This window comes from Mastigoproctus giganteus, chromosome 13 (genome assembly GCF_048544385.1).
Source record: "Mastigoproctus giganteus isolate SK-2022 chromosome 13, ASM4854438v1, whole genome shotgun sequence".
Taxonomy (NCBI): Eukaryota; Metazoa; Arthropoda; class Arachnida; order Uropygi; family Thelyphonidae; genus Mastigoproctus; species Mastigoproctus giganteus.
This window is the reverse complement of record NC_143587.1, coordinates 106125766-106145226: the sequence shown is the minus strand read 5'-3', so window position 1 is coordinate 106145226 and position 19461 is coordinate 106125766. Positions and strand designations below refer to the sequence as shown.

Below are 19461 nucleotides of genomic sequence, written 5' to 3'. Positions count from 1 at the left end.
TTAGTTACCAATTCAAATCATTAAAATGCACTACACTTTCGTTGTTATCATATCCAGCAGACTGGAAATGTATATTTCCAGGACTGCTGGGAGACACAGTGGAACAAGTAAATACATGGGCTGTGTTAGGGTGGTTAGGAGCAGGAACAGGTGCATGTATACTTGCATGTACTCCAATGCTAGGAGTATAGTTAATAAATTTGATAAGCTTGAAGTGCTAGAAGATATCAAAGGCAGATGTTGGGATATCAGAGATGTGGTGTCACACAGAAATAGGCAGTGCAGAGTTGGAATTTGGGGAGTACAATGTGTATAGGAAGCATAGACAGGATAGGAAGGGAGGAGGGGTTATGCTGTTAGTTAAGAAATGCACAAAATCTAAGGAAGTGCATCCAATTGATGTTAGTGGAAAATGCAGTGTTGAGTCTGTTTGGTGTGAAATAAGCACTGGGAAAGGAAAAATGAGAATAGGTGTGTGTTATAGGCCTAATGAATCTGATGACTATAATGAGCAATTGTGCAGAGAAATAGAGTGGGCCAGTAAATCAGAATGTCTTATAATGGGAGATTTTAACTTTCCAGATATTGACAGGAACTTATGCATTGGTCACTCGCACACTAGCAAGACTTTTGTGGATTTATTGGATGACTGTTTTCTACAGCAACATGTTCAAGAGGCAACCAGAGGGAGTAATACTCTTGATCTGATTATCAGCAGTGATTCTTCATGAATTAAGAATCTGCAGATAAAGGAACCATTGGGCAACAGTGATCACAATGTATTGATGTGGGAATTATTTAAAGATGTAACTACCATCAAGGCTAAAGAGAAGGGCTTTTGCTTTCGTAAAGGTGACTACAGAGGTCTCAGACAGTTTTTAAATTCTGTACAGTGAGATCAACTGATGATGTTACCAACAGTAAATTCTAAATCGGAAGCCTTCAGGGACTTAATTTTGGAGGCTACTAGGCTTTTCATTCCAACTAAGAAATACTGTTTTAAGGCTTAGGCCTAAATGGATGTCAGATGAATTAATGAGGTTAGTGGCAGAAAAGAAGAATGTATGGGATGCATATAAAGTATCAGGCAATACAGAGGTTAAGCAGGCGAAGGCAGATTATGAGAAATCTTTGGTAAAGGATGCAAAGAAAAACAGAAAAGAGTTCTTTACTTATGTAAACTCTAGAAGGAAAGGGATGAATCAGATTGGACCACTTAACATAGTTGGGTTGACTATTGATGATCATGCTCAGATAGCTGATAAACTGAATGAGTATTTTGCATCTACATTCACACATGAGAAGTTATTCAATGAGGGGAGTGCCAGAAGTTTACCAAACACTAACAGGGAGCTAAGTGATTTTGTAATAACTGAGAGCAAAGTGGAGGAGAAATTGTTGAAGTTAAACATAAGGAAGGCACCTGGGGTGGACGGGATCTATCCAGTTATATTAAAGGAGGCAGCAAAGGAAATAAGCAAACCCTTAGCCATAATTATGAAAGCTTCCTTGGACTCAGGGGAGGTCCCCATGGACTGGAGGTGTGCAAATGTGTCACCAATTCACAAAGGAGGTTCAAAAGGTGAGATAAGTAACTACAGACCTGTTAGTTTAATTTGTGTTCCAAGGAAAATAATGGAATCTTTGGTTAAAGAAGCACTGCAGGATCAGCTAAACAAGACTGCAGTAACAGTTAAAGGCGCCTCTGTAGCCAGGTGGGAAGGAGCAGCAGTGCGTAGCACATGCTTCTTGATTAGACCGGGTTCGAGCCCGTCCTCACCAAATACGGAGGATGCGGAAAGGTCAGGGAATGACAACCGCATATCCCGGAGCAATATGGCCTTAGTTGCTAATGCTCCTAAAAACCAAATAACAAACAAACAGTAATAGTTAAGACACAGCATGGGTTTGTCAAAGGGAGGTCTTGTCTGACCAATTTGATTGCTTACTATGATGTGGTAACAAAGGAACTGAATGCCAAAAATAATTTTGATATCATATACTTGGATTTCAGAAAAGCTTTTGATACTGTTGCACATGGAAGACTGCTGTACAAATTGGAGAGGTATGGCATCAAGGGTAAGCTGCTACAATGGATAAAGGGATGGTTGAGTGGGAGATAACCACCTTAAGTGTGGTACTACACTTAAGGTGGTAGAAAATGAAAAAGACCTGGGAGTAATTGTGCAGTCAGATATGAAGTTCTCTGAGCAATGCAGACAGGCTGCTAGGACAGGTCATGGGGTTTTGTCAATGATATATAGGAATTTTGCTAGCAGGGAAAAGGAGGTGATTATCCCTCTGTATAAGGCAATGGTCAGGCCACGCCTTCAGTACTGCATACAGGTCTGGAGACCTCATTTTAGGAAGGATGTAGATTTACTTGAGCGGGTACAGAGAAGGGCAACAAGATTGGTGAAGGGAATGAAGGGATCATCTTACCAAGAGAGACTTAAGTTCTGCAAATTGCAGTGGCTGGAGACTAGGCACCTGCGCGGTGATCTGATTGAGGTATATAAGGCCTTGAATGGATTGAGCACACTGAATTCTGATGGGATCCTTCCACTTGTTCAGATTACGAACCTAAGGGGGCATAAATTCAAATTAAGAAAAGACAGATGTAGAATAGATGTGCGGAAATTTGCCTTTAGCCAGCGGGTGGTTAATTGCTGGAACAAACTTCCATCTGTCGTTGTGGAAGTTGATAGCTTGAATAAATTTAAGGAGGAACTGAACAGGCATTTGGAGGGAATGGTGTGATTTTTTTTTTTTTTGGCTGATGCTGCATAAGCTCATACATTTGCTTTCTTGCATCACATGCCACTACTACTACTATAACAGAGAGTGGCAATCAGTGAACACTGCTCTTCATGGACAAATTTTATTAGTGGAGTTCCCCAGGGTTCGGTGTTGGGCCCATTGTTGGTTTGTATATTTATCCATGATATTGATGAAGGTATATTAGGTTTAATGTCCAAGTTTGCAGATGATACAAAGGTTGGCAGGGTTGTTAACAACAGTAACGACAGTATGCTCCTCCAACTGGATATAGATAAGTTGGGAAAATGGGCTGAGAAGTGGCAACTGGAGTTTAACATTGACAAATGCAAAGTACTGCATATGGGAGGCGCCTCCGTAGCCAGGTGGGAAGGAGCAGCAGTGCGTAGCACACGCTTCTTGATTAGACCGGGGTTCGAGCCCGTCACCACCAAATACGGAGGATGCGGAAAGGTCATTCAGGGAATGACCACCGCATATCCCGGAGCAATATGGCCTTAGTTGCTAATGCTCCTAAAAACCAAATAACAACAACAACTGCATATGGGTAGCAATAACCGAAGAGAAACATAACAACTGGGTGGTACTACACTCAGGGAAGTGGAAAGTGAAAAAGACCTGGGGGTAATTTTGCAGCCAAATATGAAGTTCGCTGAGCAGTGCATACAGGCTGCCAGGGCAGGTCGTGGAGTCTTGTTAATGATATATAGGAATTTTGCTAGCAAGGACAGGGAGGTGATAATCCCGTTATACAAGGCCACACCTAGAGTACTATGTACAGGTCTGGAGGCCTCATTTTAGGAAGGATGTAGGGTTGCTAGAACGAGTACAAAGAAAGGCAAGAAGATTGGTGAGGGGAATAAAGGGGTACTCTTACCAAGAAAGGCTTAAGTTCTGCAAATTGCAGTGCCTGTAGAATAGGCACCTGCGAGGTGATCTGATTGAGGTGTATAAGGCCTTGAATGGGTTGAGCAAGCTGAATGCTGATGGGATTCTTCGTCTTGCTCAGACTAAGAACCTGAGGGGGCACAGTTTCAAATTGAGGAAATATAGTTGTAAAATAGATGTGCAGAAATTTGCCTTTAGCCAGTGGGTAGTTGATTGGTGGAACAGGCTTCCATCTTTTGTTGTGGAAGCTAATAGCCTAAATAAATTTAAGGCTGAGCTGGACAGGCATTTGGAACGAATGGAGGGATGAAATGGGAGGGATTTTTTTTTTTTTTTTTGGCTGATGCTGCGTAAGCTTGCTTTCTTGCATCGTATGCCTCTACTAATGCTAATGCTAATGGGTTCTGTTATAAGAATCAATTTTGAATAGCTTTGTGATGTTTTTCTAAAGCACATTTCTGGAGGCTGTGACCATAAAATAATAAAAACAATTTGCACTTTCCAGTTTATTAGGCTTTTCTGTTAATGAAATCTATTATAAACAGGTAGTAAACTCAATGTTATTGGATTTGTGAAAATACCGATGGCTGGAATCGTGTGTGTTTTTATTATCAAATGTATTTCCCTTCACTGGAATCTTCAATCATATAAAAAACATAAATTTTCTGAATCTTCGCTTCATTCCTTTTTTTTTTCTTTTATAAGCTTCGCAAACTTGTTACTCCGCACGAATCATGTTAGTTGCAATCTCACTTGTGTGTATCATGTTAGTTAGTTTCAATTTGTGCGTGCCATTAAAAAATGTTTGTGCATGCTATCATGACATTTATAAAGAAAAGAGACCTTGGAAACAAACTCCTCTTGAAGCATTTCTGAAGAAGACAACTCTTTGTGCAACAAAACAACAAGTGCCGACCCAACAGTTAGTGCTCAAGGAGTGTGCATTTAGTCGATGATGATGACGAATAAACATTCTTTAACATTTGTAAGTCATAAATAATTTCTTTAAATTATAATTTGCTCGATTTTGCAGGCTATGTTTTCATTTCTTAGAATAAATCAATCATTGTTTAAACATAAACTATTTAGCTACCTGATTTCATTGTTGAGAATGTAACCTCTGTTTTTAACATTATGTCTATGGGAAATAAATTTACGCTTTATGAGTTTTCACTTTACGAGTGTGTGCTAGGAATGAATTAACTCATACTGTCAGGAACTACCTGTATGCAAAACTTTTAGTGTTACTTTTCCATGTGGATCTCCTTTCTCCTAAAAATACTTCTCACATTAGTCCACAAGCTTTTTAATGCTGTCTGAGGAAAAACATTTTCAGTTTGTGGAACCACTTTTGCACTGCTTCTTTGATTTCATTATGTGAAAATCAGTATCCACATAATATTTTTTTCAAATGCCAAAAAAGGTGACAGTTTGAATTTGTAGACCTATGGTTGATGTTTAACCTTCCAGCAATAGTAGAAACAGTAACTGTCTGTTTCCTCAAATGAGAGTATTAACTTGGTCAGCATTGTTTGCTATTGTTGAAGTTTTTAGGTGGCCTGAGTGATCTCATCAACCACACTGTTTATTTCTAAACCATTCTATCCATGTCAGTGGCAATAAACTAAAGCAAATTGGTCCCAATGCAAGCACAGGTCACGGGCCCTGCCCTTCCCTGTTAACCCAACCCCAGAAAGTGAAGAGCAAAAGAAAAAAAAGCTCAATATATTATCCATTATTTCTGAAATATACAAAAAAATAAAATACTAGGAGGATGTCAGTTTTACCAGTAACTGTCTACTTACTTTTTACTTTATTATTATTTTTTTTTTCTTAATTATTATTATTATTAGCCAAATTAGCATTAGCATTAGTAGAGGCATTTGATGCAAGAAAGCAAGCTTATGCAGCATCAGCCAAAAAAAAAAAAAAAAAAAACCACTTCCACTTCACCCCTCTGTTCGTTCAAAATACCTGTCCAGCTGAGCCTTAAACTTATTTAGGCTATCAACCTCCACTACAAGGGATGGAAGTCTGTTCCACCAAACAACTACCCCTCTGGCTAAAGGCAAATTTCCGCACGTCTGTCCTACATCTGTCTTTCCTCAATTTGAATTTATGCCCTCTCAGGTGATTATTCTGAGCTAGAGGAAGAATCCCATCAGCATTGAGCATGCTCAAACCATTTCAAGGCTTTATACACCTCTATCAGATCACCTCGCTGGTGCCTAGTCTCCAGACACTGTAATTTGCAAAACTTAAGCCTTTCTTCGTAAGAGCACCCCTTTGTTCCATTCACTAATCTTGTTGCCCTTCTCTGTACTCGTTCCAGCAGCTCTACATCCTTCTTGAAATGAGGCTTCCAGACCTGTATACAGTACTCTAGGTGTGGCTTGACCATTGACTTATACAAGGGAATAATCACCTCCTTATCCCTGCCGGAAAAATTCCTGTATATCATTGACAATACTCCATGAGCTACTCTTGCAGCCCGTCTGCACTGCTCAGAGAACTTCATATCTGCCTGCACAACCACCCCCAAGTCCCTTTCATTCTCTACCACTGTCAGTGTAGTACCACAGAGTTGATACGTTGCTCTGGGGTTGCTGTTTCCCATGTGTAGTACTTTACATTTCTCAATGTTAAACTTCATTTGCCACCTCTCAGCCCATCTGCTCAACCTTTACAGATCCTGTTGCAGCAGCATAGTGTCAGTAGTGTCCTTGACAACCCTGCCAACCTTTGTATCGTCTGCAAACTTGGACATTAAGCTTGATATACCATCATCAATATCATTTATAAATACAGAAAACAATAATGGACCCAACACTGAGCCCTGAGGGACTCCACTAATAACATTAGTCCACGATGAGCAGTGTCCATTGATTACCACTCTCTGTCTTCTCCCTCTCAACCACTCCTTTATCCATAGCAGCAATTTGCCTCCAATGTCACACTGCTCCAATTTGTGTATCAGTCTTCCATGTGCAACAGTATCAAAAGCCTTTCTAAGATCCAAGTATATAATATCAAAGTTATTCCCTGCATCCAGTTCTTTTGTGACTGCATCATAATATCCAATCAAATTAGTCAGGCAAGACTTCCCCTTAACAAAACCATGCTGTGTCCGAGCTATAACTGAAGTCTTGTCTAAATGATCCTGCAGTGCTTCTTTAACCAGTGCCTCCATTAATTTTCCTGGAACAGAAGTTAAGCTCACAGGTCTATAATTACTTGTTTGTTTGTTTGTTTGTTATTTGGTTTTTAGGAGCATTAGCAACTATGGCCATATTGCTCCAGGATATGCAGTGGTCATTCCCTGACCTTTCCGCATCCTCCATATTTGGTGGTGACGGGCTCGAATCCCGGTCTATTCAAGAAGCGTGTGCTACGCACTGCTGCTCCTTCCCACCTGGCTACGGAGGCGCCATAATTACTTGTGTCAGCCTTTGATCCTCCTTTGTGAATTGGGGTCACATTTGCACATTTCCAGTCTATGGGTACCTCCCCTGAGTCCAAGGAAGCTCTCATAATTATGGCTAAGGGTTTGCTTACTTCCTTTGCTGCCTCCTTTAATATAACTGGATAGGTCCCATCCACCCCAGGTGCCTTTCTTGTGTTTATCTTCAACAGTTTCTCCTCCACTTTACTCCCAGTTATTTCAAGATTCTGTAGCTTACTGCTAGAGTTCAATACACCTCTGGCATTCCCCTCGCTGAATAACTCCTCATGTGTGAATGTCGATGCAAAATATTCATTTAGTTTGTTAGCTACCTGAGCAGGGTCATCAAAAGTTGACCCATCAATATCAAGTGGACCAATCTGATTCATCCCCTTCCTTCTAGAGTTTACATAAGTAAAGAACTCTTTGCTGTTTTTCTTTGCATCCCATGCCAAGGATTTCTCGTAATCTGCCTTCGCCTGCCTAACCTCCTTTGTAACTTGGTTGCATATCAACTTGTATCTATCATAGGCTTCTGTGTCATGTGTTAATTTGTAAGTATCCCATGCATTTTTCTTCTCTGCCATATGCCTCATTAGTTCATCTGACATCCATTTTGGCCAAACCTTGAACAATATTTCTTAATTGGTATGTAAAGCCTAGTAGCTTCCAAGATTAATTCTTTGAATGCTTCCCATTTTGAATTTGCTGTTGGTAACATCATCAGTTGGTCCCACTGTATAGAATTTAAATACTGTCTCAGTCCATCGTAGTCGCCTTTACGGAAGCAATAACCCTTCCCTTTACCCCTAATGGTAGTTACCTCTTTGAGTAAATCCCACTTCAGCACACTGTGATCACTGCCACCTAGTGGTTCATTTATCTGCAGATTCTTAATGCATGAAGAATCACTGCTGATAATCAAATCAAGAGTATTACTCCCTCTAGTTGCCTCCCGAACATGCTGATGTAGAAAACAATCATCCAATAAATCCACAAAAGCCCTGCTAGTGTGTGAGTGACCAGCCCCCAAATTCCAGTCAATATCTGGGAAATTAAAATCTCCCATTATAAGACTCTCTGATTTACTGGTCCACTCTATTTCTCTGTACAGTTTCTTATTATACTCATCAGAGTCATTAGGCCTATAGCACACTCCTACTCTCAATTTTGATCTCCCAATGCTTATGTCACACCAAACTGACTCAACACTGCACTGTCCAGCGATGTCGACTGGCTTCACTTCCTTGGTTTTTATGTGTTTCCTTAACTAATAGCATAACCCCCTCCCCCCTTCCTATCCTGTCTATCCTTTCTGTAGACATTGTACTCCCCAAATTCCAGTTCTGCATCCCTTATATCTGTGTGACACCACATCTCTGATATCCCAACAATATCTGCCTTTGATGTTTTGAGCAATACCTCAAATTCATCAAATTTATTTACTAAACTCCTAGCATTGGTGTACACGCAAGTATACCTGCACCTGTTTCTATTCTTAGCTACCCTAACACAACCCATGTGTTTACTTGTACCGCAGTGGCTCCCAGCAGTCTCTGAAATATCATGCGTCTTGTTTTTCAGGCTTCTGCTCATTCTAATAGAAGCAGTGCAAGAATCTCTTTCACCTCTGCCAGTGGCTACTGTCAATCTATTGGTCTTTGTCTCCCCCCAAGCTAGCAGTTTTCCGACCCACCTAACACTGCCTCGATAGCATCAGCAAATATTCTTGCACCCTTTCTATTTAAGTGTATCCCATCCCTGTAGAAGCAATCTCTCCTGTTAACAAGTACAGTCCAGGCTGAAAAAAATTCTACCCCTTGAGCCTTGCACAATCTTTCCAGGGCCGAATTGATCGACAAGGCTCTCATCATATACTCCCTCCTATTGTGTCTGGGCAGAATTGCAGACACTTTCAAATTCAACCCTAATTCTCGGCTTTTGCTCAACAGTGACCTGTACTTGTTAAGTAATTCTGCCGGTCTCCTACTCTTAATATCATTAGTGCCAACGTGTATAACTATATCACCTTTTGTGCCCTTAAAAGATGATATTCACTCTACAACGTCATCAACCTTTGCCCCTGGCAGACAAATGGTGCAAGGAAGTCTGAGGCTTATGCTGTACCAGCCAAAAAAATTCCCGAGTTACCCTGACAGAGAGAGAGAGAGAGAGAGAGAGAGAGAGAGAGAGAGAGAGAGAGAAAATCAGAAGTAGAAAGGAATTATCAAGAAAGAGAAGAATGATGATAATGGGTATTAATGAAGTGAGAATAAAATATTGAAGTTAGTATATTGGTATTAATATATTTAATAAAAATCTTAACATTAATATAATACACTAAATGTATGCATTTAAACATTTAGATATGCATACATTTAGTATGCATTTAGATGCATCCTAAATGTATGCATCTAAATGTATGCATTTAAACACAAAAGCAAATGATGAAAAAAAAAAAAAAAAGATTTAAATAGTAAGTATGCAAATTGAATAAATTTTATTAACACATGACATAACACAGAACAAATTACAGCATATTCTGACATATAAGTTGACTTCTATTTTTTGCTTTGAAAATTTGTTTACAACTTCTTTTGATGAGCTTTTATATTAGCAAAATCATCAATTAGCTGAGACACTTCCATATTTTCTGCTTCTATGCTTAAAAGGGCTAAGCCAGACAGTTGTTCTTGACTCATGGTATTTCTTAAATAATTTTTTATTAACTTCAGCTTTGAAAACGATTGTTCCATTGTTGCCACAGTTACTGGAATTGTCAAAAAAAAAAGAATTAGTAATTAACACACTTCAGTGTAACTCATGCCCATATCATAATACTGCACCGATGGTAGTTTAATCAATTTTCTTATTGTGTTAATTTTCTCTATTTCCCTTTGGAGTGTTTTGATGAAAAGTAATAACTAAGGAGATAAAGATTCGGATAAATCATTTGAATATTGATTCTATAAGCAAGATGAGTTTTGCATGATTTCTTTGTTTATCACATTCAGTAATAATTTCCGTGTTAAGAATGAAAAGAAGTCAGTAATAGTTTTCAAACCCTTGAATCTGTGTTTTAATTGACTGGTTACAATGTCAATTATTCTATAAAAGACATTAACTTGGAAACAATCCTGTAAATTTTCAAATCGGTGATCTTCTACAAGTCGTTGTAAAATTTTTTTATTATTCATTTTCTTTCATTTTTAAAATCAAAATGATTTTAAAAATGATCTTTTACTGTGACAAAAGACATTTCTAAATATGTTGCTTCCTGAGCAATATCTAAATCCTTTCTTTGTATAAATTTGAATGCCAAATTTATATTCGAAAGAACCTTTTCCATTATTACAGTAATAACAAATTCAAAATTTTCCATATATTTTTTTTAATTCTGATTGCTTCTGTTTTTTTCAATATTTTGTATAGTATCCAATTTATAATATTTTATAGTATTGATTTTGTTTAAAACTTTCAGAATATCTGTGTATTGTTGTTTTATTGCTATTAATGATGAAAGATGACCAGCCCACTGTGTAGGGCTTAGATTTTTTTAAAGTAATGTCTGATTCACCACAATAAGAAGATAGCAAGTCTCAAAGATTAATGCTATGTCCAAAAAACACATAGTACTTTGTACAACTGCAAAATATGTGGGATATCATTAACTGCATCATTCACTATTAAGTTCGTGTTATGAGCTGAAAAATGAACATTTAGTGCATATGGTTCCATTCCTTTTATGTAGACTTGTACCCCAGAATAAACTGCACTCATAGTGTCAGTCCCATCATATCCTTGGCCCCAACATTTAGAAAGATCCAAATCATTTGATTGCAGTGTGTTGCAAATAGTCATCGTTATACCTGCAGCAAGTTTGATTGGTTAGATGAACGAAGCCAAGAAAAGATTCCTTGATTTTTAATTCTATAAGTTTATTTCTAGTATCGCTGTTGTTTAAAATGTTGATGTATCTACAGATGATGCTCAGCTGATGTTATTTGAAATGTCCTGAGTTGTGTCTAATATGACAGAAAATAAAAGAGTTTTTTTATTTTCATTATTAATTTTTTTTTTTTTTTTTTTTTTAAATGCAAATCCAAAAATTCTATCAACTCATTTTGTATTTTAGGACTTCAGTATTTTGATGTGCAAATGGCAAATTTAATACTTGTCTCGTGGTATCATCATATTTAGCTAAAAATTTTACATCAGACAGAAAGTTTCCACTGTTTGTATCTTTAAAAATCTCTCAATGATTTTGAAATGTGATTGAATTTTTTGATAATATTAGAGTTACTTTGATAAGCCACTCCAAAACTTTACACAAAAAATTACATTCTTGTCGTAAATTCTCTGCTACATTTTTATTCAAACATTTGTTTGCCATCCATAATTCCTTGACATAATAAGCCTCTGTATGTGATGAACTTGCCTCGTGGTCTAATTTTATTGGATAAATTTTGCCAATCCTTTATTCCTTTTATCCATCCAGAATTTTGCTTACTTGATGAGAATATCCAACAGGGTTCACAGTACATTGTGTCTAATTTTGGGGAATAACACAACCAAAATCTGTTCATTTAAGACCCGATTTGTTTATTATTTTGTAATACCTCTCTGAAAATGACCTGCTGCTGTGATTTCTTTCTGAACAGGCCATTAGGTCTATAAGGTCCATGATATAAAATAAATCTCTTTATATCTGTTGTTATTATGTCTGGATAATTAGTGATGTCACTTGGATATTGTTCACTAACTAAATTTTCTAATAATTCTAGTTCATTGGTGTTTGGTTTTTTACATCTATATCTGTAGTTTGTGCTGGAAAAGATGATGCGGATGCTGATGATGCTGTTTTTGCTATAATTTCTGTTGGCGTAGTAATAGAAGAGTTCATGTTGTTCCTGGAGAAGAAAGAAGGTAACTTTGGAATTTTCTTTAATTCTTTTTCTAGTGCTTCTGCAAACTGTCTTTTCCTCTTCTTTTTAGTGTAGCCACTTGATGTGCTTGTATTCTTTTTTTCCGTTCTGAAAAGAAATTATAAGGTGACAGACGAATTAGTAAAAATTTTCTTACATCTTTCGTTTTCAACTAACTTATTATTATTATTATAATAAGTTTGTTATAGAATAACGAACCTTATAAGATAACTGCACTGTATGTTTTGTCACTGATCACTAAACACTGAACGAACTATATTGTTTTGCAGAGCCGTAGTCACTGCTGCCATTTGAGATTTGTAAATTGCACTAAATGATCTTCAAAAAGGAGATAAAATTACAATAAATGGTTCTATATAAAGCGCTAAACAGTTGATAAGAATGTGTTACATTTAATTTTAAAAAATTTCTTGTTTATTAATGAAATTCATTAATTGTCTTGAGAAATGAATCTATCATCCAAATTTCACATGCCCCTTTGAAGCTTATGGTGACGTTTCCTGTTATGGATTCCTATACGATTCACATTCCTTTAGATGTTACCTACCTCCCCTAAACGTTTGTACCAATATTTTTGAGATTCACTACCAGTGCGACAAACTTGCAGGAGGTGTAAGGGGCACAAAGATGAATCGTAATTACATAGCATTGCAGGGTCCAAAATGCCTTCGTCATGCAGTAGAGGACGTTGAATGGGAGGTCGCGTGAACGGCGATCCCTCTGGAAGTCAGCATTTGCGAACCATATCTGTTTAAGAAACCAAATAGCAAAAGTTCTCTGGAGTGGATAATCCGCAGGCTCCAATGATTGGATGCGTTGCAGATGGTATGAACTCATTTGGTTTGTTGACAGTATCCTCCATACAGTGGATTGGGAAATACCCAATCATTGGCCTATCACTCAAGTACTCTTACTCGGATTGCCTTCTGCAAGATGTAGGACATTGTCCTCATTGTCTGGCGTCCTCGTCGTTCACTCTCGATTCATGGTACCGCTCGTGAAACAACCAGTCTCACGTAACCTTCTGTGCACATGTGCGAAAATCGTATGATGAGGAGCACGCCTGTGTGGGAAACATTCCTGGTACAAGCGCAGAGCGATGCACCCATTACAGTCCGCAGCTCCATACGCGAGGTGCATGTCAGCCAGTTCAATGTTTGAATACTCGTCCATCCTATTGCCTCGGGAACCGGTTCGCAAATGCTGACTTCCAGCGGGATCGCTATTCACGCGACCTCCCGTTCAACATCCTCTACTGTATGATGAAGGCATTTTGGGCCCTGCAATGCTATGTGAATCCGATTCGTCTTTGTGCCCCCTACACCTCCTGCAAGTTTGTCGCACTGCTAGTGAATCACCCTGTATATTTTTTTTCATAAGTCTTAGTGGCATTATTACATTAGCCCCTATAAGGAGTGCACTGATCTTAAATTACAATTTGGTGCACTGATTAAACAATTTGAGTCCATGAAAAAACGGGTGCTTGCCCTCGAGAATAATGCATCTGGGAGCTCGTCAGGGACTCAAGACTCCAGCAACCTACCAAGTGATGTACACCTGATTCGGGCCTCAAAACAGAAAAACCAAGTTCAAACTACTCTGGTTAAAAAGGACATTGTTTTATTAGGAAACTCCATTGTCAGGGAAACGGGGAATATTTTTTGTAATAAGGATAGGTGGAGTAGAACCAGGGTATGTCTGCCGGGAGCAACTATTAATGATATCACCAACAGATTGTCAGATTTTAAGGGGGGTAAAGAAAATATTATTATTCATGTGGGGACTAATGATATTAAACGTACACGATCTGACGATTTGTTGGAAAAATACAGGACCATGCTGAGGAAATGCCACGAGCCAGGCCACAATGTCTATGTGTATGCAATTCTGCCCAGACACGATAGGAGGGATTATATGTTAAAAGCCTTGTGGATTAACTCAAGACTTGGACTCTGCAAGGCTTTAGGGGGGAAATTTCTATCAGCTTGGCCAACAATTGTAGGTAGAAGGAATTTGTTTTGTAGAGACAGGATACACTTAAACAAAGGTGGTGCAAAAGTTTTTGCCAGTATTATTGAGGATACCTTAAAGGTTCAGGGAAACTGCTAGTTAGGGAGGATGTGGGTAATACTGACACGCGGTTATCTGATAATATTGGTCAAAGTAACTCTTGCACATACCTCAAGAGTTCTTATCTGTTACCCCAACTGGACATATTATCTAGATGTTCTGGGGACATCAACGTTTCAAGTGAGCGGGTAGCTAATGCCAGGGAAGAGAGCCTAAAAAACTTCAAGGGTTGTGTTAGGGTTTGTTAAATATACAAGAACAGTAAGTCTTAATTGTTTATACAGTAATGTCAGAAGTGTCTTCGATAAAATGAGTGAATTCAAACTGCTGGTTAAAACAAGTAATGCGGACATAATAGTGCTTACGGAGACGTGGTGCCACCCGGCAATTGGGGATGATGAGTTTCAGTATGGCTTGTATAATGTATTTAGGAAGGATAGGGTAAATAGAAGGGGTGGTGGGGTAATGCTTCTTATCAGAAGCAGCCTGAGTGCGACGATAGCTTTCCCGGATTCAGAAAACATTTCATATGCTAGTATAGAGTCTGTATGGTGTGAGATAGTTGGAAACAAAGGTATAATGCGAGTAGGAGTAATCTACAGACCAGGTGATTGTGAAGATTATGACAAAAGCCTCTACATGCCTCTATATGGAATGGGCAAGTAAGCGTCAATGTCTTATTATGGGTGATTTCAATTTGCCTCTAATTGATTGGAGTAAATGGGAAGGAAACTCTACATGGGGAACAAAATTTTTAAATCAACTAGATGACTGTTATTTGTATCAACATGTCAGGGAAAGTACCAGAGAAAAGAATATCCTAGACCTCATCATCACCCATGAATCAGATGACATAACAGGGCTGACAGTAGAGGAACCAGTAGCAGGAAGTGATCACGGAGTTCTACGGTGGATGATGATGAGAGAGAGGTAGCAGCAGTAAAAGGCAAAGGAATGGGTTTTAATTTCAGAAAAGGAAATTACAATGCCTTAAGGAACTACATAGCCTCTATTAACTGGATAGATATCGCGCAGAGAATGAATACATTTGAACAATCACAGATGCCTTGAATGCGTATATACCATTAAAAAAATACTCCACGAGGAGGGTTCCAAGTTGGATGAATAGTGAAGTTGCCACATTACTTGAGCAGAAAAAGGTGGCATGGAAAAGTTACAGAGCAATAAAAAGTACTGAAGCCTATAACAGCTACAAGGTGATCTGTAATAGAGCCACAGAAAAGGTTCGACAAGCAAAGGCAGTTTATGAGAAATCACTAGCAAACAGAGCAAAGAGGGGGGATAAGGAATTCTTCCCATATATAAATGCCAAGAAGAGCAGGACAAACCAGATCGGACCTTTACATAAGGGAAAGGGGATAGTATTAAATACACCAGCTGCCATTGCAGATGAACTCAGTAGCTATTTTGCATCTATATTTACAAATGGAAAACCTCTTGTGGCAATGGGAAATTGTGGGAGCAAAGTTGAAAAATAAGTAATTAACGATATTGAAATTTCGCAAGATTATTTAATGAAAAAACTTTCGAGCCTACAGGCCAATAAGGCTCCTGAAGTTGATGTAATATACACTATAATCTTAAGGGAGGTGGCAAGTGAGTGCATTGAAGCCATTTAAGGATTTTCCATTTAAGGATTCAGGCTAATTATGTGAGCATCACTAGACTCTGGGGAGATTCTCTTGGATTGGAAAAGTGCCAATGTATCTCCCATACATAAGGGTGACTCTAAGAGTGAAGTGGGAAATTATCGACCTGTCAGTCTGACTTCGGTGGAAGGAAAAATCATGGAGGCAATGATCAAGGGTGGAATTCAGGATCATTTGGATTGAATTGAAATTCTCAAGGATACTCAGCATGGTTTTGTAAAGGGAAAATCATGTTTAACAAATCTGGTTCGCTATTTTGAAAGGGTCACTCATGAGCTGGATTTAGGGAATAATTTCGAAATTGTTTATTTAGATTTCAGCAAAGCTTTTGATTCAGTCCCACATGAGCGGTTGTTTTATAAGCTGGAACAGGTTGGAATCACTGGGAAAATCCTTAAATGGCTTCAGGGCAGGAGGCAGAGGGTTGTGATAAATGGCTATTCCTCAGATTGGGTTGATGTAAGAAGTGGGGTTCCTAAAGGATCAGTATTGGGACCCCTGTTGTTTTTAATTTTCATTAACAACATCGATGAAGGGATAAAGGGCATGATGTCTAAATTTGCAGATGATGTTAAAATTGGTAGAGTAGTTAATGATCACTGTCAAGCTGAGCTTCTTCAGAGAGACCTAGATAGACTTCAGGAATGGTCAGAAAAATGGCAGCTATGCTTTAATCCAACAAGGTGTAAGGTATTACACCCGGGAAACAGTAACCCTAAAATAACTTATTCACTTGGTGGAGTTCAACTAAACCCAGTACTGGAAGAAAGGGACTTGGGTGTTACGATACGGTCAGCCATGAAATCCTCTGAGCATTGTAAACAGGTTGCAAGGAAGGCCCATGGTGTCCTATCGATGATCTATCGAACTTTTGCAAGTAGAGATAGGGACGTGATAATCCCATTATATAAGGCTTTTGGTAGGCCACACTTGGAATACTGTGTTCAAGTATGGAGACCGCAACGAAAGAAACATCGAGCTTCTTGAAAGGGTGCAAAGATGAGTAACTCGCCTGGTGAGATCGGCAAAAGGGTGTCCATATGAAGAAAGACTTCGAATATGTGGGTTGCAGAGTTTGGAAACTAGACACCTTAGAGGAGATTTGATAGAGGTGTTTAAGGCTCTGAGAGGCATCAGTAAAATGAATGAGGACGAAATTTTCAAGGTTGTAAATGATGCTAGAACTAGGGGACATAAATTCAAGTTACGGCGGGAAATGTTTAGATTGGACTGCAGGAAGTTTTATTTTAGCCAGCAAGTTATAAATACTGGAATAAGTTGCCTACATGGGTGGTAGAGGCTGTCAGTTTGGGGAAATTCAAAGGTCATCTGGATAGTACCTTCGGGTCAGGGAAGCGCATAGGATGATAGGTTTAATTTCCTTTTCTTTTACTAATTATTATTATTTATTTATTTTATTTTTATTTATTTTTTTTTTTTATCTTTTTTTTTTTTTTTTTTTTTTTTTGGCCGGCGCAGCATAAGCCATAGGCTTTCTTTCACCATGCGGCCATTACTAATACTAATAATAAAATTATTTTTGATACAGATGTAATGCAGTCTATTATATTTGTCTTTCCCCTTTTCCCTTCCTCATTTATTTTTTTTTCCTGCCCCATTCTTCATTTTTTTTTTATAATGTACATTACCACTACTTACTTGATTTCTTAATTATGTTTTTAGTTTATTCTGTTGTTTGGTTTGTGTTATTAATTATTTCATTTTAATTTAGTTGATGTTAAATCAGTTTATTATGGTTTAGTTCAATGTTAATTTATATACTTGCATTTGGTTTAGACCTTTCCTCTGGCTTGGTTGATATTTAAATGTACATTGTCTTATTAACCTATGGAGCACAGTGGCCATGACATTTTATTATTTTGAGTGCTGTTCATTATTTTATACTGGGGCAGTCATATAGGGCATCTATTGATACTTTGCTGGTTAGCAGTCAATGACTAAAATATGATCCTTGTTGGAGTTCACGAGTACTGATGTCCCTTTGAAGAGGTAGTGCTTGTGATTTCCAAGTTCCTATTTATCTAATTATCTATTTATTATAAAAGTGGTATTCATTCTTTGGCAGGTGCACATTTCCCTGGGTGGGAAGTTGTGCTCTCATGTTTTGTCCTTTATTTTATTTTGAATGTTAGGTAGCTTGGCACATAGGGGTAGAATCACAAATCACCAAGTTCAACCTTAACTGCAGCAGTAATTTGTTTGTATTTGTTACATTGTTGTGGTGTTTTCTTTTTTTCTTAAGTATTAGTGATATTACTACAGTGGACTGCTGCTAATCCGAACATCCGTCTAATCCGAACACGTTTCGGTCGGCAGAGAGGAAATTTTTTAGTTTGCAAAATATACGTTTTTTGTATTTTCCAGTTAAATTTAAATGGTATTAAAGGTACAAAAACATTTAGAATTACACAAAAAAATTGTATTTTATTGTCGTACTGTACTGTACTAATACAAAATTAATAAATCAGTGTTTGACATGGCCTATTAAAACTACAGATCTATACTTACACACCAAAACAGGAACAAAAGTCATTTTTCAGAAGTAACAAACTCTGTTACTTTCTTTGTACCTCTATTAGTTTTAGAGGTACAAAACTGCTCGATCTTTGCGCGGTTTTTTTTCCAGTCAGTTATTGTGGCCAAGCCCACTCCAAACTCTATTGCCAGTTTCATTGTTCTTTCACCCTTGTCCAGCCTTTTCAAAACTTCCAGCTTATCTTTCAATGTACACGTTGTGTGTTTCCGTTTCGTGGCCATTGTGGCAGCAGACTGAACTAAACTAAAACTACAATGTAGAGCGAAGATTTAAACATTCACATTTAATACACAATGTCGCATGCAATGAGTCATAGCGTGGAGGGGGGGTTTGCTTCTTGTGTGTCACACTCGCGTACAAACGCTAGTAGGCCTACTATACATTCATTCCTTAATAAACCAGACCTGTTTTACTTCTTGCTTCTGCATTATTGCAGTTATTTGGTTAATCCAAAATTCTGCTAATCTGAACAGGGCTCGGTCCCAATTAGTTCGGACTAGCGGGACTCCAGTGTACAATGTAATATCATTATTATTTTACCCTATAATAAAGTTGTGTGTGTGTGTTATAAATTTAATTATGAATTATTCATTAACTTTAAGAATTTAAGTATTTAAATTCTTAAATTATTCACATTCATCACACATTTTAATTTTTTTTTTAATTTTTGTTTGATCTCTTCCTGTACTTTTAGGTCTTAAAGTCAGATGAGCAAAGTCGTCTTGTGAAAAATATTGCCTCTCATCTCAAGGATGCTCAAGAATTTATACAAGAGCGTGTAATAAATAACTTCCATCAGGCTGATCCAAAATTTGGACTAAGAGTGAGAGAGGAACTTACCAAACTGAAGGCATGTTTTTTTAGAATTCTTATATTTTCAATTGTGAAAGTATTATATATATATTTTATAAATAAGTGGCATTATATTTTTATATCACGAGACTCGCTCTTTCTAGTTCAGTTTAATAACTCCAGTAACTGAAGAAAAAAATAAGATGTTTCAAAACAGATTTAGTTAATTTGTCTTAATGTGCTTCTTCTCAAATACATAACTTGATAGTATTAACTTCTGTTATTACATTTAAAAATAGAAATTAGTCCCATAGCAAA

The 19461-nt window shown here is 37.8% G+C and overlaps 1 protein-coding gene across 3 annotated transcripts in view; it reads left to right on the top strand.

Moving 5' to 3' along the window:
- The window catches only part of LOC150076331 (catalase-like), a 189408-nt gene that overhangs the window by 164064 nt on the left and 5883 nt on the right, over positions 1–19461 (top strand). For all 3 annotated transcript variants that reach the window (XM_090387664.1, XM_090387662.1, XM_090387663.1), the window contains one exon: positions 19046–19201. In XM_090387664.1, the coding sequence (XP_090243790.1) occupies positions 19046–19201 (156 nt within the window). The remainder of the gene's footprint in view (positions 1–19045; positions 19202–19461) is intronic.